General features: G+C 43.8%; 2 protein-coding genes across 4 annotated transcripts in view; both read left to right on the top strand.

Moving 5' to 3' along the window:
• SLC6A14 (solute carrier family 6 member 14) overlaps window positions 1-8355 on the top strand; it is a 14036-nt gene extending 5681 nt beyond the window's left edge. Inside the window, exons 5-14 of the mRNA XM_063170684.1 lie at window positions 65-200; window positions 957-1089; window positions 2903-3043; window positions 3999-4227; window positions 4312-4437; window positions 4517-4635; window positions 5803-5902; window positions 6298-6407; window positions 7344-7511; window positions 8112-8355. Of these exons, the coding sequence (XP_063026754.1) occupies window positions 65-200; window positions 957-1089; window positions 2903-3043; window positions 3999-4227; window positions 4312-4437; window positions 4517-4635; window positions 5803-5902; window positions 6298-6407; window positions 7344-7511; window positions 8112-8258 (1409 nt within the window). The 3' untranslated portion in view covers window positions 8259-8355. The remainder of the gene's footprint in view (window positions 1-64; window positions 201-956; window positions 1090-2902; window positions 3044-3998; window positions 4228-4311; window positions 4438-4516; window positions 4636-5802; window positions 5903-6297; window positions 6408-7343; window positions 7512-8111) is intronic.
• LOC134425748 (sodium- and chloride-dependent neutral and basic amino acid transporter B(0+)-like) lies at window positions 8235-25133 on the top strand. 3 transcript variants are annotated; one of them, XM_063170682.1, is made up of 15 exons: window positions 8235-8321; window positions 10327-10376; window positions 10460-10598; window positions 12369-12500; window positions 13977-14138; window positions 15487-15622; window positions 16379-16511; window positions 18318-18458; window positions 19414-19642; window positions 19727-19852; window positions 19935-20053; window positions 21217-21316; window positions 21710-21819; window positions 22755-22922; window positions 23523-25133. In XM_063170682.1, the coding sequence occupies exons 3-15, from the start codon at window positions 10529-10531 to the stop codon at window positions 23667-23669; spliced, it is 1773 nt and encodes a 590-aa protein (XP_063026752.1). In that variant the 5' UTR covers window positions 8235-8321; window positions 10327-10376; window positions 10460-10528; the 3' UTR covers window positions 23670-25133. The 3 variants fall into 3 exon arrangements, with proteins under 3 accessions (XP_063026752.1, XP_063026750.1, XP_063026751.1); XM_063170680.1 differs by lacking the exon at window positions 8235-8321 and adding an exon at window positions 8496-9219; XM_063170681.1 differs by lacking the exons at window positions 8235-8321; window positions 10327-10376 and adding an exon at window positions 9789-9854.

Below are 25133 nucleotides of genomic sequence, written 5' to 3'. Positions count from 1 at the left end.
TATCGGTCTGATGTTTTAAATAAGAGTCATCCCAGTATTAATGATTCCTTTTTCTTGATTTCAGTAAATGACTGCAACACAACCTACAATGGGAATATCATTCGTGCAAATTACTCCTACCTCACGGCCAATAATCTCACATGTATAAATGGCACCATAACGTACAAACCAGTGCAATTTCCTACCGAGCAATACTGGAAGTAAGTAAATACTTTAAAGAAATTACTGAAAAAATACCCTTTTATGCATTGTGGTTTTGGATGCACCTTTTATTTTCGTCTTATCTTGCAGTCCAGAAAAAATCTAGTCAAGGGACATGGGCATGCAAATCACTAGAGAGGGGACTTAAAATTTAATTGATAAGTTTGGCTTTTTTAAAGAGAAATTATGTATAGAAAGAGAAGCAAGTGAGTCAACCTTTAACCAATTGGAAAATGCTGCCATTTCTAGAAGTCCTCTTCTCTGGAGTCCTGGTAGGCACTACTTGGCATCTTTACACATAGCATATACTTTTCTTTTTCTCAGGAGTTACTGTGTAAAATATATTCACCTTATTCTGAATCTGGGCCTGTTGTAAAATTGCCATTTCTTTATTGCTCCACGGTCTCAATTTGCCTTGTGTTCACTGGGTTCCTGGAAACTGATTCTTTTGGGCTCTTCTTTTCCTGTCAGGATTTCATGATTAACACAGAATATCTTAGGTGGGTCTTAGAGGAGATGTATGGAGAGATGAGAGCTGGTAGGCTTCAAAAAGAAGGAAAAATTGCAGTTACATACATATACAGCTTCTCATTGCCAATCATGCACTTCCAACTGCACGCTCTTGGAAGAGGCTGCAGAGTGTTGTAATAGCCTCACACAGCAGCTCATTTTTTCTGGAGAAGTAGCTGAAGAGGAGTGTGTGAGCTTTGTGTGCTGTGCCATCCCCTCCTGACGGGAGCATCGTGTGCTTTCAGCAAAGTGGCTCTGCAGCGCTCAAGTGGGCTGGACGAGACCGGCAGGGTCGTCTGGTACCTGGCTCTCTGCCTCCTCCTCGCCTGGATCATTGTTGCAGGTGCCCTGTACAAAGGAATCAAATCTTCTGGAAAGGTATGTTAGGAAGACCAAGGAGATGACTTTTGGCCTGATTCTGCCCTCCCAAAGTCAGCTGGAGCCAGGGAACTTTAGCACAAGGCAGGATGCAGTCCTAACACACCCGCCTCTGCTGGGCTCAGCGTTTGTCTTCCCTTCTGCTCCTCGGCTTCATAACTGTTACATAAAATATGAGTAAGGTGCTGATTACACAGCTATTACTTCACTCCTGGGCCTCCACTCCACTGGGCTGCCCTGTATTTTGGAATCTTGCCGTTGTGCCGGTGGTTCCAGCTGAGTTTCAGCCGTTGCCTGGGCTGTGTGATGGAAGCGTGCGTGTGATGGCACACATGGGCACACGCCCTGGGAGCACCCGGTGATTATTTTGTGCTTCCCGTCTGGTTGAGACGGTTGGACCATACAGGTCAGGTGCTGTGAACAGGTGTGTGTGTGCGCAGGTTTCTGGCAGATTGTGAAATGTTGTTTTTTCCCAAGGGTTGAAATTAGTTGTAGGGACAAGGTACTTAGATGCTTGTTTTCAGAATCTGTCTCTGCTGAGCTCCCATTTCCACAAGCTGCAGCATGGTTTTCTGGAGTTTTTTTTGGGCTAGGCTGACTTCAGGCACACTGAATTTATCCTTTCTCACCGAGACCCTTTTCTTGGTTTGGTTTCTTCCTCCTCATACTCTTTTCTCACCTTTTGTTGCATCTCCATCATTTATATCTTCAGTCTCAGTTGCCTTTGCTCTTTTGTTCACCTTCTCTGCACAGATTTTTTCCCCATTTTCCTTCTGTCATTGTGCCTTTCTTTGGTTCCTTGCTGCCTCCTTTCCTCCACTCAGTGTGCGGTCTCCTCCTGTTTTGATTTCTATTTGGAGCTTTCTGTCCTTGTTTCAGTGCTTTGGGGTGGAATATCTCTTCTTTCCCAGCCTCAATTATTTGGCTGCATGGCTCTTCTTAATCTCATGTTCTTTGGGTTCCTGGCAGTTGCTCTTGCTGTTGTCATTTTTTTCTGGCACCAAGACAATTTTCTTTGGAGAGTAAGGTGAGACTTGGAAGAATCTAGCTGGGCAGGAGCAAGACAGATGAAAGGCAGTGAGAATTGTGCTAGGCAAGCATGAAGGAAGTCTTTGGAAATGTCAGACTCACCACACAATGGCACAATGCTCTGGCTTGGTGGAGGCAGCAGTCCTGGGTCAATTCCCTGTCTGAATAACACTGAAGCTAAGACTCAAGAAACCAGAGTATTGTTGAACGTAGCCTGTGTGACAATAACTGTACTGCTGGCCTTGGTCCCATTGTGCTAGTACAACAGAATAGAACTGTGTCTGAGAGAACCTAAAAGTCCTTGCTCCATCAAAGAAAGCTTCCAGAGCAGTGACTTTAAAAAAAATTTTTTTGTTTTGACTTTTTTTTTGAGGGATGGTTGGGGGGAGTAGCAGAGAGCTCATCAGGAGATAATTCCCCCCTGGTCGCCTAGTTTTTCCTGGCTTTCAGCTTGCACTTGCTAGAAGCACTGCCTAGCAAGAGATGTCTGGGCTAGTTGAATCCAGACCTACAGCAGTAAATCATGCCAGAAAAATGCATTTCTGAAACTGGTCAAGTGCGCTCTCAAAAGTGGATATGTGGCTTGGGCCTTCTGCTTCTGCGGGAATGCAGCTCCAGAACCGGCTAAGCCAGATGGTTTGGTGGTTGGCATGTGCTCATTTCTCTGGTTGCCTGTTTCTCTTTTGTACCAGCAGACCTTAGCCTACAGCCTGTCCAGTCTTCCTGCATGAAGGTCTGTGGATCCCCTCACACCTAATGTGTGTCCCTGCCCATCTTTCTGCAGGTTGTCTACTTTACTGCACTCTTCCCATATGTCATCCTGTTCGTCCTGTTGGTGCGAGGTGCCACCCTGGAAGGTGCTTTGGATGGCGTCCAGTTCTACATTGGGAGAGAGTCCAACATCACCAAGCTGATGGAGGCGGAGGTGAGAGGAAGTTCAGCCCCAGAAGTGTGACACGCTTTCCTGGTTATGTGGCTTTCTTCTTTTTTATCCAGTCAGGTCCTTCAGGTTCTGCCCTGTATTTTGTATCAGCAGCTGGTTGTGTAAAACGTCCAAGCCCCTATTGCAGCTTCTCTCAAATTGAAAGACAGTTACCTCCTTCGCCCTCCCTGCCACACCAGTGATGAGAACTGTGCTATTGCTTCTAAACAGTTCTTGGGGACCGTGCTGGAGTTTAATCTTAGCAGGATCTGCTGACAAAGTTCTTGCTGATGATTTTAAGGGACTTTATCATAAGGCTGAAGGGATCCCTGAGTTTGAAATTCAGGCCATGCCTTGCCTGGGAAATTACCTTGGGTAATTAGGTGGACCAGGAAGGGCACCTCATGCAAAGAAAGCCAGAACTTTCTTTGTTCTGGCTTATGCCAATATTATTGCAGTTTTATCAAAAGCAACCATTAGGTGTGATATGTATTTGTGGTATTTATATGAGTGCTTGGCACTAGCTGAGGGGCTACATCAGAAGCAGGAGTGGTTTGTTTGGGTCACACAAGTGGGAGGGTACATGGAAGTTCTCACTCCTGCAGCCAGTCCTGGTGGTCCTTATTTGTTGTGTCTGTGCCAAGATTCATATCTCAGCAATTCACCTATGTGAACAAATCTAATCTTTTCTTCAGGGTTAGCCCACTACGATTTAAGTATTTGGCAACGTGCTTGGGATGTGACCTTTAGACACGATAGAGATACTGTTTGTGATTGAGACTGCAAGGTCACCAGCATGTTATATTCTATCCTCCCTAAAATTCATACAAAATAGAATTAGATACACAGGCTGAATGAAAAAAGATACCCTTGAGCTTCAATGGTGGACAGACTTCAGTGTTTATGATAAATACTATAAGTAATACAGCAATTCTCATGTTAGTTTTCTTTTTGGCAGGTTTGGAAAGATGCAGCCACCCAGATATTTTTCTCCCTTTCTACGGCCTGGGGTGGGCTTGTTGCTTTGTCTTCATACAACAAGTTCCACAACAACTGCTACTCAGATGCCATTCTTGTTTGTGTGATCAACTGTGCCACCAGTGTATTTGCTGGGTTTGCAATATTCTCCATCCTGGGACACATGGCATTTGTGTCTCAGAGGCCTGTCTCAGAGGTGGTGGACTCAGGTAGGCTGATGGTCATACTGTTGGTATTGGGACTTGCATTGGCCAAGGCACGACAACAACATCCTTCTCTCCAATATTTTCCAGGGTTTGAACTGGCCTTTGTAGCCTACCCAGAGGCTCTATCCCAGTTACCAGTTTCTCCTCTGTGGTCCTTCATGTTTTTCTTCATGCTTGTGCTTTTGGGCCTTGACTCCCAGTTTGCCAGCATAGGTAAGTGGGGGTTTAAGTGACTCATGTCTTTTCTTAATTTTCTTAATTTTGCTGCTCAAACTCACTTCTTCCTTTGCAGAAACAATTACAACCAGCATTCACGATATAAATCCCAGCATGATGAAAAAATTAAGAGGACCTATAACCGTGGGTGTGTGTGCAGTATTGTTTTTATTTGGGCTTGTCTGTGTTACTCAGGTAAGAAATTAAGTTTTTTGGTAGTGAGTTTAGTTATGCTGCAAGTGATGAACTCAAATCAAAATACCCTTTCCAACTGTTGCTTTCTTTGTGGATAAATCTTAGAGACCCTTGAATTTTGACAGTGTGCCTAAACACACAAGCAAGTGGAAAGCTTGAAGAACCAAAGGTTTTCTGTGATTATTGAACTGAGACAGGCTTTTAAATAGAAGGCTTTTACAGAGCCTGCAAATGATCAGCCTGATTTATGGTTCCTCAGTTCAGGAATTTATTTGTGTATTCACAAGTACACATAGAACATGTCCACAGCACAGTGGGTGCTGCTAATAAATGCTGATGGGGTCTTTTTGTTCAGAACTCACTACCAAGGAGGACAGGAATTCAGGAATGACCTGTCCATGTATTAAAAACCCATTGGCTCATGAGCATTTGTAGATTGCATGGTTACTTCTCCTGTATGTGTATAGTTCTATAAATAGATATACAGAAAAGGAATTTTAAGTATACTGTGTAAAATTTCTTGAGGCAATTGCTTTTAAGGGTGTAAAGGTTCACTGCTATTACTCCATCTAGAAATAAAGATTTATGTGTGTAATCAGACTGAAAATGTGAAGGAGGTAATTGTGGTGAGTAGACATTTGTATTGTCAAGCAAAGTACATAAGTCATGAAACAGGATGATGAGGAAACTTGCAAGGGACTCAATCACAAGAGTGTGGAATGGCTCAGAGATTGTTTCCTGCTCTGGGATCCTGCTATTGCATGCTGGTGTTCAAAGCTGTGGTTAACCCCGTGGAGAAGTCAGGCATGTAGGAGGATTGAAGCCTCCCAGAACTGATAACAGGTATAGCTGTTGGCTATAGTTCAGTATAAAACTTTCGGCCCCAAATTTTTTCCTGTAAGCTCCAAATTTAAATCTTGCTCTCAGTTGTTTATGTATGCTCTCTATATGCATAGATCTTGCTTTTAGCATCTGTAGTATTTTGTTAGATGTGCTTTTCAACTTTACATAGAGGATTTAAAGAAAATAATATTCACAAATCTGTAGTTGACCTGGAGAACTGTGAACTTAAAAACTCAGAGTCATGATTAGTTAAATTGTCTTGAACAAATGCATCTTATCTGTATGTTACTACTCAAATTCTAACCTCTAATGTTTGTCCTGCAGGCAGGAATTTACTGGGTTAACCTAATAGATCACTTCTGTGCTGGATGGGGACTCCTCATTACAGCTTCCCTGGAGATAATAGGTGTCGCCTACATTTACGGTAAATTATTTGCATTGAAAATACATTAATTAAACTAAACAATCCCAGGAGCAGTGTATATCATGGAGTCACAGTATGGTTTTGGGGTGGAAGGAACTTGAAAAATCATCCTGATTCCAGCCCCTGTCATGGGCAGGGACACCTTCCAATAGACCAGGTTTCTCAAAGGCCCATCCAGCCTGGCCTTGAGCAGTGCCAGGGGTATAAAATACTAATTATTACAATAAAGAAATTATAAGTTAACCATCTGAATAATAATAGGATTAAAAAAAAACTTTAATGCAGAGCTGGAGAAACTGTCCTTGATTATTGCTTTTCTTTGATTGCTTTTGAGTAACCCCACGTGCAAGGGAGGTACCTGCTTTACAGTGAGTCCCATGATTGTCTTCCAACAGGAGGAAAAAGGTTCATTCAAGACATTGAAATGATGATTGGAAAGAAGACCAATTCATTCTGGCTGTGGTGGAAAATATGCTGGTTTTTCATCACTCCTGTGCTGTTAATAGTGAGTGCACACGACTGGATTGTGTTAGTGTGACAGAATTTAGTAACTTAATATCGAAGAGGTTTCTTTGTGAAGATTCAGGACTGACTGCCCAGGCTCTGTGTATAAAGATGGGGCATAGCTGTGCCAGTGAAGTGAACTATGGGCTGTATCTGCTTTCTGATACAGAGAGAGCTGGGTCTACACTCCCAAGGACTAACACAGGGCAGCTAGAGCCTCTGCCTTGGCAGCTGGATTATCTTAATTTCAGACTGAGATTGGTTTGAAAACCTTTTGAGGGAAATCCCATTTTTGGGTCAGATGTTCTGCTGTCTAACTGAGACCTTTAAATGTCCTGTTGAATGTTTGGTTTTTGTTAAACCTGTACTTCCAATGGTGAGTGTAGATGGTTGGATTATGTTACTATGACAGAATTGATTAACATTGCCAATCCAGGAACAGTGGGAAGTCACTCTGGCCAGTACATTACCTGTAATCTGCCCAGACTATAGTTTAGAAAATGCTGCTTAAAACGATCCAATTTCTGAAGCAATATTTGCCAATTTCTAATCTCAGGTTCTTTCCTGTGTTCCTGTAAATAATGGAATAATGGAACGCAAAAAAACATTTAGAGAAGGGTACTGGGCTCAGCCAGCAATACATATATTACCCAACATATGATTTAAAGAAAACCTAGAGATTAAGTTATGTTCAAACACAAATATACTTAGTGCACCTCAGCACTGGTGTCATTTTTCAGTCCTGGCCTTCAGTCTTGCTGCTTGGTGATGACTGAACACCAAAGTCTGCACAACTGTTCTCCTACTCAGGAAACAAGAGGGAACTGTGCAGAACTTGTAGACAGCCCTTCTTTTTATTAAACCAACTTGGAAGCAGTGCAAATTCAATGTTGTTGGAAACCTGATTTTCTCTTATTGTTTTTGCCATTTTTTCTAGGCTGTTTTGATCTGGTCTTTGACCACATTTTCAAATCCCACTTATGGCTCAGTGAAATACCCAGCCTGGGGAAACATTCTTGGCTGGTGCATGATCATCTTCAGTATCATCTGGATTCCTATTGTTGCTATTGTAAAAATACTTAAAGCTGAAGGAACCCTTCTTGAGGTAAGGGCAAAAAACCCCACTGATATAGCCTCAAATCTGAATTTCTTTGGTATTATCAGGACCACCTGTGCTGTTTTCTCCAACACATTTACTACTTTGACATGTTTTTCAAGTGGACTTTTAGACCAAAGCATTATCTCTGGTAGTTGCATCGAAGGTGCATCTCCCTGCCATGTTCTGATAAAAAGATAAAGTCTAATTCTTTGGGAGTGCACACACACCATTTGAGAGAGATTTTTCATCAGTTCTGTTGCTATTCCAGCTTCTTTAAATTCTCTGAAGAATTTCTATTGCTTTCTATCCCCATATAATTTTCTGGAGTTTTGCCTCCCATTCCTCACAGAAGCAAGTGACACATCTGAGATATTCTGCTCTTGGCAGGCTTTCCCAAACAGTTGTGTTGGTCACAGCTTTTCCTGTTCCTTGACCTCAGTGTCCAGCACCCACCAACCCCAAAGACACTTGCAACGATTTTAAACAACTTTGGTGATTCGCCATTTGTTGAGCTGCAGTGTGTGCCTAGAGCTATAATTGTACTGAATTTTAGAAGCAGCCTGGACTAAGGGAAGACATTAAATGCCTGTTGGTTTTGCTTTGCAGCGCCTTGTCAGCTGCTGCCGGCCTGCAGCAAACTGGGGCCCCTACCTGGAGTGTCACCGAGGGGAGCGGTACAGCCACATGGTGGACCCCAAGAAGATGGAGAACGAGATTCCCACTGTGTCTGCCATTGTATACAAGCGACGTTGAGATGGCTGTTTGGATGACTGTTTTTTAACACATATATGGGTTTTGTCTTTTGATATGGAAAAGGTACCGAAAAAAAAAAAAAAAAGGCAAATCAGCAGCCCTGCGTCTTTAATATCCAGCCCCCAAATGAAAGCGAGTTGTATTATTTATTTTTATTGTTTTAGTCTTTGGGGTGGAACACATCAATTAGGCACTGAGATCTCACCAGGTGTGTAGGGTGAGAGGGCAGGATAATCCATTGCAGGCTCCCCAGGCTGGATGGGGTTAATCATGCCCAGATACATGCTGGACTGGGCATGATTAACCCCATCCAGCTGGTATCCAGCTGGACTGCAGATACGGGTGTGGGGGAAAGTAAAGACATTCTGGTGCTACCAGCTGGAGCCCAAAGGGGCTGTGTGTGCGTGTGCCCGTGCCCTGAGGTGCAGCTCTGCCACCCCAGGGGTGTGCAGTAAGCAGAGGGGAACGGGTGTGCTGCTGCCTGGCATACTGAGACACACTGGGTAGCACTTTGCTAAATAAAAAGTCCCCACTAATTTGGACAGAAAAGGTATTTGTCAAGGTGTGGATCTGAAAGAGCCATGGAAAAGACCATTTATAAATAGGGGAGAGCAATTAAGCAACCAGAAAATCTGTGTCTTCCCATGTCTGTACTCAGTGTGGACTTTGAGGAGTGTCCTTGGCTGTTATGGAATGTCTGGGGAAGGTCACTATGACATCCCTTCCCATAGAGGGTGAAATGTCACAGCCACGGTTCTGGTTGGAACAGGGCAGATGGGTTGTGTTGGTGGTTGCCTGGTCATTCTGCTCTAGTTCTTCCACTGGACATGACAACTCTCCTGACTTGCCCTTTCTGAGTCTGTACCTGAAAGTTGTGTTAAGATGCAAAAACTACCGGGGAACGTAAGTTCCTTGGTGCGGAAGCAGGACCGCCAAGAAACCACCAGGGCAGTGGGAGAAGGTGAGGCCGACAGGCAGTGCCTCCGTGGGGAGCAGGCACAAGGAGCAGCGGAGTGGGCTGATCAGGCGAAAGTCAGTGTTTGATGGGGGATTGGCAGTCCTGAGGTAGAAAACAAGGAGAGTGTGTGGGTAGATGTTGGAAGAGCAGGAAGAGGGGAAGGAGTGGGGAGACATGCTAGAAGTGAAGGTGTGTGACAGAGAGGCGGCCAGGCAGGGGTGCAAGCAGAGCTGAAGAGCCCAGAGTGGGGGAGCGAGCCCGGGCAGGTTGGCGGCAGGGAAGTGGGTCGGGCTAAGGCGAGGAGCGAGGGCGTGCGGAGGGCAGGCGGTATTTAGGAGGGGAAGTGGGCAGGTGACCGTGCGAGGTGTTTGAGGCAGGTGGGTGTTCCCGAGGAAGCGGGCGCGGGGCCGGGGGAGGGTCAGCGGGCCCGGGCTGCGAGGGGCTGCCCCGGGGGCGGGAGGCGGCCCCGCCCGGGCCCCGGGGCAGCGCAGGGGCCGCGGTTCCCGGCAGGGCAGCGAGGGGCGGGCGGCTGCCGGCCCGATAAAGCGGCGGGCGGCGGGCGGCGCGGGCAGAGCGCAGCGGCGGCAGAGATGGGGATGCTCAGCCTGCCCGGCTTTCTGTCCTGCGGGAAGAAGAAGGTGAGGCGGCGGGGGGAGGCTGGCCGGAGGCTCCCGGGCAGGTGGGGTGCCGAGGCACCTGGGCAGGTGTGCGAGAATGTAGGCGAGTGTGGGTGCACCTGGGCAGGTGGGTTGTGGAGGTGCCCAGGTGGGCGTAGCGGCGCTCGGGCAAGCAGGGCGCAGGTATGTCGGCAGCTGAGGGCAGGTATGAAGTTGTCTGTGCAGGCGAGATTCAAACAGGTAGCGGAAGGTAAAGTGGGATGAGCTCCTCGACAGATGTACAAGGCGCTAGGACAGGTGTTTTTTAAAGTGAGCATACAGGTATGTGCTGATGTGAACATCTGAACAAGTATGGGGGCGTCTGTAGGGGCAGAATAGAGGAGTGTCCTGCAGCTGATAGCACAAAGGAGTAAGGCAGGAGTAAGGCAAAATTGTGGAGGTGTTTGGGCTCTCTGGGGGGACCCTCTCTCACAGGTCTGTGCTGTCCTGCCAGAGGCCAACTGGACTGGTACCCAAAAAAATGACTCTGCTGATCCTGACAAGGTACGTCTCTGGACAGAGAAATGATGATATGATTGCCCTTCTTGTCTGGTGGGTATCACAAGCCTTCCCTCTTCTCTTCAAAGGAGGTCAGATGCACCGATGAGAATGTGGACCGTGGCAACTGGACAAACAAAGCCGAATACCTGCTGTCCATGGTGGGCTATGCCGTGGGCCTGGGCAACGTCTGGCGCTTTCCCTACCTCGCCTACCAGAATGGAGGAGGTACCTGTGCTGAACGGCAGGGTCACAGGGGGGGCACACCTTGCTATCCCCAGGAGAGAGCAGAGCAAGCTCCAAGGGCCAGCTCTGAGGCTGGGCATGTTCTGTTAAAGCTGGATGTGAGCTCTACCACCCTGGGAACTGGGATAGAGCCTGCTCATGGGAAAGGGCACTAAGAGGCACCTATGTGCTTTTTTGGTACCAGCTGAGAAGGGAAATAGTATTTAGTTTGAGTTGCAAATTTCTACCTGAGAATACCATCTTCTGAATTACTCATAAACAACGTGTACCTTTTTGTCCATGTGCCAATATCCTCTCCTTGTCTAAATAGCTGCTCTCCCTCCCCAGTGCTTACCCTCTGGTAAGTTTATGTTATATACCATACCTGGTATGTTTATAGAGAACAGTGGAATCCCCTCTGCACCTTTGTTTTTCCATGGAAACACTCTAAGCCAGAATATTTATCTCAGCTCAATAATTACCCAGATCAAACACTTGGGAAGTGTTTGAGACAGGGAGAGCCTCTACCTGCTTACACAATGAACTAGTGGCAAAGCCACGCAGAGGCACTGGCTTCCTTGGCTTGTATTCCAGAGCTTTATCTACTTGCCAGGCGACCCCTGGTAATTAAAGAGTGCCTAAATAGTAACTGCAGAGAACTTACTTGTATGTACCTGTTTGCTCTGCCTAACTCTTGTTGAAGTAAAATTCTGGGCTGTAAAGGCAGTACAACCCACACAGCTACACATGGAATATAAGGAGGCATCTCCAGTATGGAATTTTTATTGGAGTGACATGGGTTGGTTTGAATTACTTGAAGTTTTGTTGAAGAAAATTGTGAAAACCAAGTAAGTTGTGATGTCAGCCCATGGACTAGATATTTTTTTTCATCTGCTGCAGCAGAGACTTCGCATTTAAAGCATATTTGTGCTGTTGCTTGCATCCTTTTCTGTGCCCCTTGCCCATGATTGATAAAGACAACTGTTATATCCTTGTTTTGAAACAGAGGAGTAATCCAGTTAATTCTGTGGGACAATTTACTTCCTGAAATTTCATCAGGTATTTGCAGTTCCTTGCAGAACTGGGTCCTTGATTGCTTTAAATTCACTGAGAGTGATGAGGACAGATTCCTGCAGGGATATCGTGTTATGTTTATGAAACTCGTGCTCTCGCTTTCCCTGTCTTCTGTGCACACACAAAGAAGTGCCAGTCCCTTTCACAGAACAAGGCGCTCACTGATATCAGGTTAACATGCACTGTTAAATGGACTTGAACAAGAGCCATCCTGAGATGATGTTTGACACAGGACTCAGCCAACCATTGAAAATAATCTTCATGCTTTGATGTCCAGTACCTGCTTAACAGGGCAGTTGCAAAACACAGCTGAGCGCACACAGGAATGGTTCTGTTCCTCTTTAAATTAAAAGTTGGAGGATTAAATAGAAAGTGGACAAGGTGCACTACAGTTAAGCAGCATTCTTACTTGTATTAGAGCACATCCTCAATAGTTTTTTATAAAATGAATTTACTTTCTTATAAGAGAAGTCATTCTTTTAAAATCAGTTCTGACCTTCATTGCAGGTACTACTTAGTCTTATAGAAAACAGGACTTAGAAACAAATCTCTCTGTTTCAAAAATAAGCACCTCCAGTGGGGAACAGGGGAGAAAGGAGGAGTATAAAATGTGATAAAACTGTGGTGAATACTGAAAGATGGATTGTTTTCTCTGTGTGTGTGATTGTGCTTTTCCCCCCATTTTTTATCTCCTCTTAGGTGCTTTTCTAATCCCCTACACCTTCATGCTGGCATTAGCTGGCTTGCCCTTATTTTTCATGGAATGTTCCATGGGGCAGTTTGCCAGTCAAGGGCCAATTTTAGTCTGGAGAATGCTACCATTGTTTCAAGGTTGGTTTTCTTATCTTTCCGTTTATTCTAATAATAAACTGTTTTGAATTAATGATTTCTTAATGAAGTTACTAATTGTGAGACACCGATATCCGTGTTACCAGTGTTCTGTCCTCAGGTATATACTTCCTCATTATTCAGTTAATAAACAGATGCTGAGTAAAGATTCCCCCAGAAAGGCTCTTGGTTATGAAAGGTTTTGTCAGAGATTCTTGTGCTCAGCAGCTCCATCACTCTCACTCCATCTGTCCAGGCAGAAGGAAATATCTCTGTTTTGCCGTGTGAGGGAAAAACTTAAGTAAAACAACTTGTGTAATGCGAGCAACAGATTGAAAGTAAATTTTAGAAGTTGACTTTATCACTGGTTTTTTATGCTTCATGTCCAGTGTAGCTTGTGAGGCAATTGTGTGTTGGATGGGTTAATTCTGTATTTGGCTGCCAGTGTGGGCACAGGCACGTGGGTCTGGGTGCTCTGTGCAATCTTGTGCACAATCAGTGAGCAGCTGCCTTGGGAGTCACCTGCTGGTGGGATAAAATAGCCTAGATTCTGGCTTTGTAAAGTGGGGTGCCTCTTGAGATAAGAGAAATCGTTGCATGCTGTAGTGGTAGTTTGAGTTTGGGGTGATGGTTTGTATTTCAAACACTCTCAAAGGAGATTTGTTTGGAAACAATTAACCATGGCTACACTCATGCCTGTCCATCCTGGTCCTGTACCAAGGGTGTAAAGGACTCTGCAATGGTTTTGTTTGTCTTAATCTACCAGAGGAGTTAACGTAGGAGAAGTTTCCTTCGGATGCAACAAGAATTTGCTTGTCACCTACAGAAACTGGTTGCCCCAACATTTACTCTTATTGCCAGTCTCTGTTCTGCAGCACAAGAAACTTTCACGAAAGCAGTCTGTCTATCTTAAAGCAAAAGGTTTTAAACCCAGCATATATTTTATATATCTGTAAAGACAGCAACTTATTTATAGTTTCTAAGATGACTGCTACTGTTTGTCAGGCTTTTCCAAACTCACAGAACAAAACTGATTTAACAAGGGGGAGAACAGTAATATTGAGAAGATTTACTGTGGTTTAAAGCATTCATTACAGTGGAATCTTTAAAAGGGCTTGGGCAGTCCTAGTAGAGTTTGTTTTATTTTAGTAAATTTCCCTCTGAATGGGGAGAGAACAAAATACTGAATTTCTCCTTTAGACTTTGTAAATAGTGCATTTTTCTATGGGCCTGATTCAAATTGTGTTTCAAAAGCATGTTTGAGATGGTCAGTTTGGATCATATCCATCATTTAATGGGTTTGAAATGTCGCTGTTTGTTTGCTGTTAAAAAATATTTTAAAACCAAACAAAAACCAATTTGAACTTCTTCCCATGTCACCTTTTAAAAGTCAAGTGAAGGCTATTTGTTTTAGTGGGAGGAGGGGTTTTGCAACCCGAGTTTGAGGTGGTTAAGATATTTTGTGTTTCTCTTTTCTAGGAGTGGGCATCACAATGGTCATCCTGACAGCATTTGTGACCATCTACTACAATGTTATCATTGCTTATGCACTCTTCTATTTCTTTGCCTCATTTCAAAAAGTGTTGCCGTGGTCAGATTGCTTGTCCTGGTCAGATGATCTCTGCAGCAAGACACAAAAAGGTACCATACTTACCAGACAGAGTTGAATATTATTGGTTTTGGTACTGGTTATATTTGGTAATTGTTTGGTAACTGTTTTCTGGGTGAAAGTACAGGATTAGGACAGCTACCCATGGCTTCAAAAGTCCTTCCTGGAGTTTTGTATCTGAACACAGAGGAGTGATACTTATCCACTTCTTTGCCACCGGTTCTGGATGCTTGGGAAATCTACAGAGAACTGGGCTGAAATCACTTTGTTGGATCCTTTTTGTTTCCTTTTAAACCTCAGCTTTTTTCTAATACATACATTTCCAATTGCTTGAAATACGGCATTCCCATTTCATCAGGCTTTGTGGCAAAAAAACCCCTTCCATGAGACAAACTAGTGGAGTAGTTTTTATCGAGGTCTTTTCATTACTCCTTGGGTCCCCTGTGGCTATGGTAATCCTGAGCACCACTGAGGCGCTGGTTTCGCTCTTCATTAACTCTTTAGAATGTATCTCCACACCATTGTTCTTGTGTTTCACAGCAGATGTAGGGCCTAAGCACTTACCTCACCAGTTTCTGTATCAGCCCAGTTTAAGGCAAAAGGTGAAGTTGGTGAGGTAATTACCAGTTAGCAGCTGGAAATGTTCTTGCCTGGTAACCAGTGATTATTAAAATAACAAGGACAAGATGAGGATGGCTTATATTGTTTGCAGTATTAATGTAAATATATCTCAACCATATATCTGAAAATATCTTCTAAGAGGCCTTATGTAACAAAAAGTTGGTGATCATTTATTGGCAAAACAACAAAGATTTCAGCACCTAATTTGTAAGTTTTGGGGGAACACAAAACTGAACTGAACTGAGGAAGCTGTCCTGAAATAGGCTTCAATAAGAATTTCCAGTAAATGCTGATGCATATGCTGATGAAGTGTTTTTTATGGTATGTTCTGGCAAAAAATTCCCAACCCCAGTTTCCATTCCTCCAACTCTGCTCCAAGGAAAATATGTAAAGTGTTCTAACAAGCCCTCTGCCGCAATCAGATGAATATCAGATACCAGATGATCCATGTGTTACCTTGGTTTGGGACAAAGGTTTTCATGGAGTAACCAAGGCTACAATTTTAACTATGCTCAGATTTGATTTTTGTAAGTATTCTTGAGGATAAGTAAAACGTGGTGAGCACACCAGATTCTTGGTGTTTTGATTTACAGTCAAGTAGCGAAATCACAGCTGCAAGTGACATTTCCGGTTTGTTTCCAAATCTTGTTAGCAGGCAAACTGAAGCTGTAATTGCTTAGGAAACACATTTGCTGTATCGGTCTGATGTTTTAAATAAGAGCCATCCCAGTATTAATGATTCCTTTTTCTTGATTTCAGTAAATGACTGCAACACAACATACAATGGGGAAATCATTCGTGCAAACTACACCTTCGTCACGGCCAACAATCTCACATGTATAGAGGGCACCATAACGTACAAACCAGTGCAATTTCCTACCGAGCAATACTGGAAGTAAGTAAATACTTTAAAGAAATTACTGAAAAAATACCTTCTTATGCTTTGTGGTTTTGGATGTACCTTTTATTTTCGTCTTATCTTGCAGTCCAGAAAAAATGTAGTCAAGGGACATGGGCATGCAAATCACTAGAGAGGGGACTTAAAATTTAATTGATAAGTTTGGCTTTTTTTAAGAGAAATTATGTATAGAAAGAGAAGCAAGTGAGTCAACCTTTAACCAATTGGAAAATGCTGCCATTTCTAGAAGTTCTCTTCTCTGGAGTCCTGGTAGGCACTACTTGGCATCTTTACACATAGCATATACTTTTCTTTTTCTCAGGAGTTACTGTGTAAAATATATTCACCTTATTCTGAATCTGAGCCTGTTGTAAAATTGCCATTTCTTTATTGCTCCACGGTCTCAATTTGCCTTGTGTTCACTGGGTTCCTGGAAACTGATTCTTTTGGGCTCTTCTTTTCCTGTCAGGATTTCATGATTAACACAGAATATCTTAGGTGGGTCTTAGAGGAGATGTATGGAGAGATGAGAGCTGGTAGGCTTCAAAAAGAAGGAAAAATTGCAGTTACATACATATAGAGCTTCTCATTGCCAATCATGCACTTCCAACTGCACGCTCTTGGAAAAGGCTGCAGAGTGTTGTAATAGCCTCACACAGCAGCTCATTTTTTCTGGAGAAGTAGCTGAAGAGGAGTGTGTGAGCTTTGTGTGCTGTGCCATCCCCTCCTGACGGGAGCATCGTGTGCTTTCAGCAAAGTGGCTCTGCAGCGCTCGAGTGGGCTGGACGAGACCGGCAGGGTCGTCTGGTACCTGGCTCTCTGCCTCCTCCTCGCCTGGATCATTGTTGCAGGTGCCCTGTACAAAGGAATCAAATCTTCTGGAAAGGTATGTTAGGAAGACCAAGGAGATGACTTTTGGCCTGATTCTGCCCTCCCAATGTCAGCTGGAGCCAGGGAACTTTAGCACAAGGCAGGATGCAGTCCTAACACACCCGCCTCTGCTGGGCTCAGCATTTGTCTTCCCTTCTCCTCCTCGGCTTCATAACTGTTACATAAAATATGAGTAAGGTGCTGATTACACAACTATTACTTCACTCCTGGGCCTCCACTCCACTGGGCTGCCCTGTATTTTGGAATCTTGCCGTTGTGCCGGTGGTTCCAGCTGAGTTTCAGCCGTTGCCTGGGCTGTGTGATGGAAGCGTGCGTGTGATGGCACACATGGGCACACGCCCTGGGAGCACCTGGTGATTATTTTGTGCTTCCAGTCTGGTTGAGATGGTTGGACCATACAGGTCAGGTGCTGTGAACAGGTGTGTGTGTGTGCGCAGGTTTCTGGCAGATTGTGAAATGTTGTTTGTTCCCAAGGGTTGAAATTAGTTGTAGGGACAAGGTACTTAGATGCTTGTTTTCAGAATCTGTCTCTGCTGAGCTCCCATTTCCACAAGCTGCAGCATGGTTTTCTGGAGTTTTTTTTGGGCTAGGCTGACTTGAGGCAGGCTGAATTTTATCCTTTCTCACCGAGACCCTTTTCTTGGTTTGGTTTCTTCCTCCTCATACTCTTTTCTCACCTTTGTGTTGCATCTCCATCGTTTACATCTTCAGTCTCAGTTGCCTTTGCTCTTTTGTTCACCTTCTCTGCACAGATTTCTTTCCCCATTTTCCTTCTGTCATTGTGCCTTTCTTTGGTTCCTTGCTGCCTCCTTTCTTCCGCTCAGTGTGCGGTCTCCTCCTGTTTTAATTTCTATTTGGAGCTTTCTGTCCTTGTTTAATTCCTTGAGGTGGAATATCTGTTCTTTCCCAGCCTCAATTATTTGGCTGCATGGCTCTTCTTAATCTCATGTTCTTTGGGTTCCTGGCAGTTGCTCTTGCTGTTGTCATTTTTTTTCTGGCACCAAGACAATTTTCTTTGGAGAGTAAGGTGAGACTTGGAAGAATCTAGCTGGGCAGGAGCAAGACAGATGAAAGGCAGTGAGAATTGTGCTAGGCAAGCATGAAGGAAGTCTTTGGAAATGTCAGACTCACCACACAATGGCACAATGCTCTGGCTTGGTGGAGGCAGCAGTCCTGGGTCAATTCCCTGTCTGAATAACACTGAAGCTAAGACTCAAGAAACCAGAGTATTGTTGAACGTAGCCTGTGTGACAATAACTGTACTGCTGGCCTTGGTCCCATTGTGCTAGTACAACAGAATAGAACTGTGTCTGAGAGAACCTAAAAGTCCTTGCTCCATCAAAGAAAGCTTCCAGAGCAGTGACTTTAAAAAAAATTTTTTTGTTTTGGCTTTTTTTTTGAGGGATGGTTGGGGGGATTAGCAGGAGATAATTCCCCCTTGGTCGCCTAGTTTTTCCTGGCTTTCAGCTTGCACTTGCTAGAAGCACTGCCTAGCAAGAGATGTGTGGGCTAGTTGAATCCAGACCTACAGCAGTAAATCATGCCAGAAAAATGCATTTCTGAAACTGGTCAAGTGCGCTCTCAAAAGTGGATATGTGGCTTGGGCCTTCTGCTTCTGCGGGAATGCAGCTCCAGAACCGGCTAAGCCAGATGGTTTGGTGGTTGGCATGTGCTCATTTCTCTGGTTGCCTGTTTCTCTTTTGTACCAGCAGACCTTAGCCTACAGCCTGTCCAGTCTTCCTGCATGAAGGTCTGTGGATCCCCTCACACCTAATGTGTGTCCCTGCCCATCTTTCTGCAGGTTGTCTACTTTACTGCACTCTTCCCATATGTCATCCTGTTCGTCCTGTTGGTGCGAGGTGCCACCCTGGAAGGTGCTTTGGATGGCGTCCAGTTCTACATTGGGAGAGAGTCCAACATCACCAAGCTGATGGAGGCGGAGGTGAGAGGAAGTTCAGCCCCAGAAGTGTGACACGCTTTCCTGGTTATGTGGCTTTCTTCTTTTTTATCCAGTCAGGTCCTTCAGGTTCTGCCCTGTATTTTGTATCAGCAGCTGGTTGTGTAAAACGTCCAAGCCCCTATTGCAGCTTCTCTCAAATTGAAAGACAGTTACCTCCTTCGCCCTCCCTGCCACACCAGTGATGAGAACTGTGCTATTGCTTCTAAACAGTTCTTGGGGACCGTGCTGGAGTTTAATCTTAGCAGGATCTGCTGACAAAGTTCTTGCTGATGATTTTAAGGGACTTTATCATAAGGCTGAAGGGATCCCTGAGTTTGAAATTCAGGCCATGCCTTGCCTGGGAAATTACCTTGGGTAATTAGGTGGACCAGGAAGGGCACCTCATGCAAAGAAAGCCAGAACTTTCTTTGTTCTGGCTTATGCCAATATTATTGCAGTTTTATCAAAAGCAACCATTAGGTGTGATATGTATTTGTGGTATTTATATGAGTGCTTGGCACTAGCTGAGGGGCTACATCAGAAGCAGGAGTGGTTTGTTTGGGTCACACAAGTGGGAGGGTACATGGGAGTTCTCACTCCTGCAACCAGTCCTGGTGGTCCTTATTTGTTGTTTCTGTGCCAAGATTCACATCTCAGCAATTCACCTATGTGAACAAATCTAATCTTTTCGTCAGGGTTAGCCCACTACGATTTAAGTATTTGGCAACGTGCTTGGGATGTGACCTTTAGACACGATAGAGATACTGTTTGTGATTGAGACTGCAAGGTCACCAGCATGTTATATTCTATCCTCCCTAAAATTCATACAAAATAGAATTAGATACACAGGCTGAATGAAAAAAGATACCCTTGAGCTTCAATGGTGGACAGACTTCAGTGTTTATGATAAATACTATAAGTAATACAGCAATTCTCATGTTAGTTTTCTTTTTGGCAGGTTTGGAAAGCTGCAGCCACCCAGATATTTTTCTCCCTTTCTACGGGGTGGGGCGGGCTTGTTGCTTTGTCTTCATACAACAAGTTCTACAACAACTGCTACGCAGATGCCATTATAGTTTGTGTGGTCAACTGTGCCACCAGTGTATTTGCTGGGTTTGCAATATTCTCCATCCTGGGGCACATGGCATTTGTGTCTCAGAGGCCTGTCTCAGAGGTGGTGGACTCAGGTAGGCTGATGGTCACACTGTTGGTATTGGGACTTGCATTGGCCAAGGCACGACAACAACATCCTTCTCTCCAATATTTTCCAGGGTTTGATCTGGCCTTTGTAGCCTACCCAGAGGCTCTCACTCAGTTACCAGCTTCTACTCTGTGGTCCATTCTGTTTTTCTTCATGCTTGTGCTTTTGGGCCTTGACTCCCAGTTTGCCCTTATAGGTAAGTGGGGTTTTAAGTGACTCATGTCTTTTCTTAATTTTCTTAATTTTGCTGTTCAAACTCACTTCTTCTTCCTTTGCAGAAACAGTTATAACCAGCATTCAAGATATAAATCCCACCGCGTTAAAAAAATATAGAGGACCTATAACCATGGGTGTGTGTGCAGTATTGTTTTTATTTGGGCTTGTCTGTGTTACTCAGGTAAGAAATTAAGTTTTTTGGTAGTGAGTTTAGTTATGCTGCAAGTGATGAACTCAAATCACCCCTTCCAACTGTTGCTTTCTTTGTGGATAAATCTTAGAGACCCTTGAATTTTGACAGTGTGCCTAAACACACAAGCAAGTGGAAAGCTTGAAGAACCAAAGGTTTTCTGTGATTATTGAACTGAGACAGGCTTTTAAATAGAAGGCTTTTACAGAGCCTGCAAATGATCAGCCTGATTATGGTTCCTCAGTTCAGGAATTTATTTGTGTATTCACAAGTACACACATAGAACATGTCCACAGCACAGTGGGTGCTGCTAATAAATGCTGATGGGATCTTTTTGTTCAGAACTCACTACCAAGGAGGACAGGAATTAAGGAATGACCTGTCCATGTATTAAAAACCCATTGGCTCATGAGCATTTGTAGATTGCATGGTTACTTCTCCTGCACGTGTATAGTTCTATAAATAGATATACAGAAAAGGAATTTTAAGTATACTGTGTAAAATTTCTTGAGGCAATTGCTTTTAAGGGTGTAAAGGTTCACTGCTATTACTCGATCTAGAAATAAAGATTTATGTGTGTAATCAGACTGAAAATGTGAAGGAGGTAATTGTGGTGAGTAGACATTTGTATTGTCAAGCAAAGTACATAAGTCATGAAACAGGATGATGAGGAAGCTTGCAAGGGACTCAATCACAAGAGTGTGGAATGGCTCAGAGATTGTTTTCTGCTCTGGGATCCTGCTATTGCATGCTGGTGTTCAAAGCTGTGGTTAGCCCCGTGGAGAAGTCAGGCATGTAGGAGGATTGAAGCCTCCCAGAACTGATAACAGGTATAGCTGTTGGCTATAGTTCAGTATAAAACTTTCGGCCCCAAATTTTTTCCTGTAAGCTCCAAATTTAAATCTAGCTCTCAGTTGTTTATGTATGCTCTATATAAGCATAGATCTTGCTTGTAGCACCTATAGTGTTTTGTTAGATGTGCTTTTCAACTTTACATAGAGGATTTAAAGAAAATAATATTCACAAATCTGTAGTTGACCTGGAGAACTGTGAACTTAAAAACTCAGAGTCATGATTAGTTAAATTGTCTTGAACAAATGCATCTTATCTGTATGTTACTACTCAAATTCTAACCTCTAATGTTTGTCCTGCAGGCAGGAGTTTACTGGGTTAACCTAATAGATCACTTCTGTGCTGGATGGGGAATCCTCATTTCAGCTTCCCTGGAGATATTAGGCATCTCCCACATTTACGGTAAATTATTTGCATTGAAAATACATTAATTAAACTAAACAATCTCAGGAGCAGTTCATATCATGGAGTCACAGTATGGTTTTGGGGTGGAAGGAACTTGAAAAATCATCCTGATTCCAGCCCCTGTCATGGGCAGGGACACCTTCCAATAGACCAGGTTTCTCAAAGGCCCATCCAGCCTGGCCTTGAGCAGTGCCAGGGGTATAAAATACTAATTATTACAATAAAGAAATTATAAGTTAACCATCTGAATAATAATAGGATTAAAAAAAACTTTAATGCAGAGCTGGAGAAACTGTCCTTGATTATGCTTTTCTTTGATTGCTTTTGAGTAACCCCACGTGCAAGGGAGGTACCTGCTTTACAGTGAGTCCCATGATTGTCTTCCAACAGGAGGAAAAAGGTTCATTCAAGACATTGAAATGATGATTGGAAAGAAGACCAATTCATTCTGGCTGTGGTGGAAAATGTCCTGGTTTTACGTCACTCCTGTGGTGTTATTGGTGAGTGCACATGACTGGATTGTGTTAGTGTGACAGAATTTAGTAACTTAATATTGAAGAGGTTGCTTTGTGAAGATTCAGGACTGACTGCCCGGGCTCTGTGTATAAAGATGGGGCATAGCTGTGCCAGTGAAGTGAACTATGGGCTGTATCTGCTTTCTGATACAGAGAGAGCTGGGTCTACACTCCCAAGGACTAACACAGGGCAGCTAGAGCCTCTGCCTTGGCAGCTGGATTATCTTAATTTCAGACTGAGATTGGTTTGAAAACCTTTTGAGGGAAATCCCATTTTTGGGTCAGATGTTCTGCTGTCTAACTGAGACCTTTAAATGTCCTGTTGAATGTTTGGTTTTTGTTAAACCTGTACTTCCAATGGTGAGTGTAGATGGTTGGATTATGTTACTATGACAGAATTGATTAACATTGCCAATCCAGGAACAGTGGGAAGTCACTCTGGCCAGTACATTACCTGTAATCTGCCCAGACTATAGTTTAGAAAATGCTGCTTAAAACGATCCAATTTCTGAAGCAATATTTGCCAATTTCTAATCTCAGGTTCTTTCCTGTGTTCCTGTAAATAATGGAATACAGGAACGCAAAAAACATTTAGAGAAGGGTACTGGGCTCAGCCAGCAATACATATATTACCCAAAATAAGATTTAAAGAAAACCTAGAGATTAAGTTATGTTCAAACACAAATATACTTAGTGCACCTCAGCACTGGTGTCATTTTTCAGTCCTGGCCTTCAGTCTTGCTGCTTGGTGATGACTGAACACCAAAGTCTGCACAACTGTTCTCCTACTCAGGAAACAAGAGGGAACTGTGCAGAACTTGTAGACAGCCCTTCTTTTTATTAAACCAACTTGGAAGCAGTGCAAATTCAATGTTGTTGGAAACCTGATTTTCTCTTATTGTTTTTGCCATTTTTTCTAGGCTGTTTTGATCTGGTCTTTGATGACATTTTCAAATCCCACTTATGGCTCAATAATATACCCAGCCTGGGGAAACATTCTTGGCTGGTGCATGATCATCTTCAGCATCATGTGGATTCCTGTTGTTGCTGTTGTAAAACTATATAGAGCTGAAGGAACCCTTCTTGAGGTAAGGGCAAAAAACCCCACTGATATAGCCCCAAATCTGAATTTCTTTGGTATTATCAGGACCACCTGTGCTGTTTTCTCCAACACATTTACTACTTTGACATGTTTTTCAAGTGGACTTTTAGACCAAAGCATTGTCTCTGGTAGTTGCATCAAAGGTGCATCTCCCTGCCATGTTCTGATAAAAAGATAACGTCTAATTCTTTGGGAGTGCACACACACCATTTGAGAGAGATTTTTCATCAGTTCTGTTGCTATTCCAGCTTCTTTAAATTCTCTGAAGAATTTCTATTGCTTTCTATCCCCATATAATTTTCTGGAGTTTTGCCTCCCATTCCTCACAGAAGCAAGTGACACATCTGAGATATTCTGCTCTTGGCAAACTTTCCCAAACAGTTGTGTTGGTCACAGCTTTTCCTGTTCCTTGACCTCAGTGTCCAGCACCCACCAACCCCAAAGACACTTGGAACAATTTTAAACAACTTTGGTGATTTGCCATTTGTTGAGCTGCAGTGTGTGCCTAGAGCTATAATTGTACTGAATTTTAGAAGCAGCCTGGACTAAGGGAAGACATTAAATGCCTGTTGGTTTTGCTTTGCAGCGCCTTGTCAGCTGCTGCCGGCCTGCATCAAACTGGGGCCCCTACCTGGAGCGTCACCGAGGGGAGCGGTACAGCCACATGGTGGACCCCAAGAGAAAGGAGGACGAGAATCCCCCTGCGGATGCGGCTGCCGTCTCAGACAAGTGACCGTGAGATGGCTGTTTGGATGACTGCTTTTCAGAACATACATGTGGCTTTCGTCTTTCAATATTGCAAAAAAAACCAAAAAAAAAAAAAAAGGCAAATGAGCAGCCCTACAATGAAAGCGAGTTGTATTATTCATTTTTATTGTTTTAGTCTTTGGGGTGGAACACATCAATTAGGCACTGAGATCTCACCAGGTGTGTAGGTTGAGAGGGCAGGATAATCCATTGCAGGCTCCCCAGGCTGCTGGACTGGGCATGATTAACCCCATCCGGCTGGTATCCAGCTGGACTGCAGATACAGGTATGGGGGAGAGTGAAGACATTCTGGTGCTCCCAGCTGGAGCCCAAAGGGGCTGTGTGTGCGGGTGCCCATGCCCTGAGGGGCAGCTCTGCCACCCCAGGGGTGTGCAGTAAGCAGAGCGGAACGGGTGTGCTGCTGCTGGGCACTGGAGCTCAGGGAACATGAATAATTCTTCTCTGTCTAAGCCTTGCTCCCTAAGCTCCTCTGTAAGCACCTGGGAGGATGCTCAGGATTTGATGTTAAGTATACTCTGTGTGTGTGTGTGTGTGTGTGTGCGCGCGCGCGCGTGTGTGTGTGTTGTCTAAACAAATACAAATATTGTGTGGCAAAAATTGCCATCACAGGAAATAAGGTTTAAATATGGTTGAAAGCAGGCTGCCTTCTATTTCTCATTCCCCTTGGGATTCCTAAAGAGCTATCTTCTCTCTCATGCCCTGTGCTCAGCCCTCATCTGTCTTTAATTCAAAGACGTCATGTTTCCATATTCTCTGGTTCTACAGGATGAAAGGGTAACCATTGATTTCTGGTTTGTCTGCTCTCCTATTTTCATCAATGCTTTACCCATCAGGTTTTTTCTGCTTCTTTCAGTCAGATTTGAGTTTCCCTTCCAAAGGAGACCCAAAGTGCTTTTAAAAAAGATTCAAGCAGTATTATGGTAGGGCCAAAAGAAGCAGAACTTAAAGTGAAGGTTACAACTGCTTTGTAGTGCTGTTTATCCAAAATTTGCTGAAATAATGAAATTAATGAAAAGTTATGAAGTTTGTAATGTATTTGGGAACACAGACTTGAGCATCTACATAGGCAGGAAGGGTTTGGGTGAAGAGAAACTGACTTGTAATACAAGTGAATCCAGGTAAAGGGGAGAAAAAAAGACTGAGGAGAGAATGAATACATTTGGTGTGCTGAAGAACACCTCTCACTGTGATAATGGTTCCTTGGCAACAAAGCAGCAGTGTTCAGCTGTTACGTCCTCTCAGGGCTTTGTCACTTTTTCTGGACAAGAAGGAGTGTGGCTACTGGCTTTCTTGCTCAAGCAGCATACCTTGGTTTATGTTTTATACTTGGGGAGTTTTGTGTGTGGGCTTTTTTTTCCTTTTTTTTGTGACAAATCAACACTTTATGGTGAACAAATGTGATTTCCCCCCTATTTTTAATGATTCTGGA

Source organism: Melospiza melodia, chromosome 16 (assembly GCF_035770615.1).
Source record: "Melospiza melodia melodia isolate bMelMel2 chromosome 16, bMelMel2.pri, whole genome shotgun sequence".
NCBI lineage: Eukaryota > Metazoa > Chordata > Aves > Passeriformes > Passerellidae > Melospiza > Melospiza melodia.
Note: the sequence above shows the minus strand (reverse complement) of the source record. Positions and strands in the feature narration are given on the sequence as shown.

Excerpts from the sequence above, each read along its gene's own strand:
- LOC134425748 (XM_063170680.1), top strand. The coding sequence starts at position 9,141 with ATGCAAAAACTACCGGGGAACGTAAGTTCCTTGGTGCGGAAGCAGGAC. Across the intron at positions 9,220-10,326 it reads CACCAGGGCAGTGGGAGAAG|AGGCCAACTGGACTGGTACC; the intron begins GTGAGGCCGACA and ends CTGTCCTGCCAG. Across the intron at positions 21,820-22,754 it reads TCACTCCTGTGGTGTTATTG|GCTGTTTTGATCTGGTCTTT; the intron begins GTGAGTGCACAT and ends CATTTTTTCTAG.